Raw genomic sequence first — 1,049 nt, 5'->3', positions numbered from 1 at the left:
CGGCTCATGGAGGGGCCTGCTCGCATGGAGGGGCCGGCTCACATGGAGGGGCCGGCTCACATGGATGGGCCTGCTCGCATGAAGAGGCCTACTCGCATGAAGGGGCCTGATGGAGCTGTGATGTGTGTTCTAGATAGGTAGAAAGCTCTGGTAAATAACCAAGCACTGTGTGTGTGTGTGTGTGTGTGTGTGTGTGTGTGTGTGTGTGTGTGTGTGTGTGTGTGTGTGTGTGTGTGTGTGTGTGTGTGTGTGTGTGTGTTCCAGGTGGGAGATCAAAATGGTGCAGCTCTGGAAGATAAAGAGAAGCCTGTGGTGGAGGAGCTACGGAAATGCTACTTCAACCAGAACCCTGCTGGATCTCAAGGCCCAGGAGGAACAGCATGTAGCAACAAACATCATCAATTAAAACTACTGCACTCTATTCAGAAGACTCCTTCCACCAAAATCAGTTTGTGTTAAAAATGAGAAACATTGTATAGTGTATGCATCACAGGGTTAGAGAAGCTGTGTGTGTGGTGTGTGGTGTGTGGTGTGTGTGTGTGTGTGTGTGTGTGTGTGTGTGTGTGTGTGTGTGTGTGTGTGGTGTGTGGTGTGTGTGTGTGTGTGTGTGTGTGTGTGTGTGTGTGTGTGTGTGTGTGTGTGTGTGTGTGTGTGTGTGTGTGTGTGTGTGTGTTTGCTGCATCATTGGGATTTCATCTTTTTGGTGTACATCCATGGGACAGGTTTCTGGATTGGAGGCAGAGTTTGTTTGCTTGAGAAGATGTGTTTCCAGGGACTGATCACTGAGGTTGAAGCAGCTTGTGTAAAGGCATTGGTGTCAGCATATTTTCTCCCAGTTCAAACAACAAACTTCAAATACTCCGATTTAGAGGAGAAGATGTGTTATGGTTACAGACTGTCACCAGAATGTGTCCCACCATGTAACAGACAGTACTGAGAGCATAGTTTGTTATTTCTGATACTTTCCCTACCAGGTTTTCTGTATTTTCTTATTGATGAGACAAGACAGAATCTAGTAGAATTAAACATGAAAATAAAAAACGATCACT

General features: G+C 46.2%; 1 protein-coding gene across 1 annotated transcript in view; it reads right to left on the bottom strand.

The window, feature by feature from the left end:
• The window catches only part of LOC121846412 (neurofilament heavy polypeptide-like), a 26,869-nt gene extending 26,843 nt beyond the window's left edge, over positions 1 to 26 (bottom strand). Inside the window, exon 1 of the mRNA XM_042321260.1 lies at positions 1 to 26. This exon is cut by the window's left edge and continues 712 nt beyond it. Within this exon, the coding sequence (XP_042177194.1) occupies positions 1 to 26 (26 nt within the window).
• Positions 27 to 1,049: the final 1,023 nt, after the last annotated feature.

The sequence above is a fragment of the Oncorhynchus tshawytscha genome, linkage group LG04 (genome assembly GCF_018296145.1).
Source record: "Oncorhynchus tshawytscha isolate Ot180627B linkage group LG04, Otsh_v2.0, whole genome shotgun sequence".
Lineage (NCBI taxonomy): Eukaryota > Metazoa > Chordata > Actinopteri > Salmoniformes > Salmonidae > Oncorhynchus > Oncorhynchus tshawytscha.
This window is presented reverse-complemented; position numbering and strand designations above follow the sequence as displayed.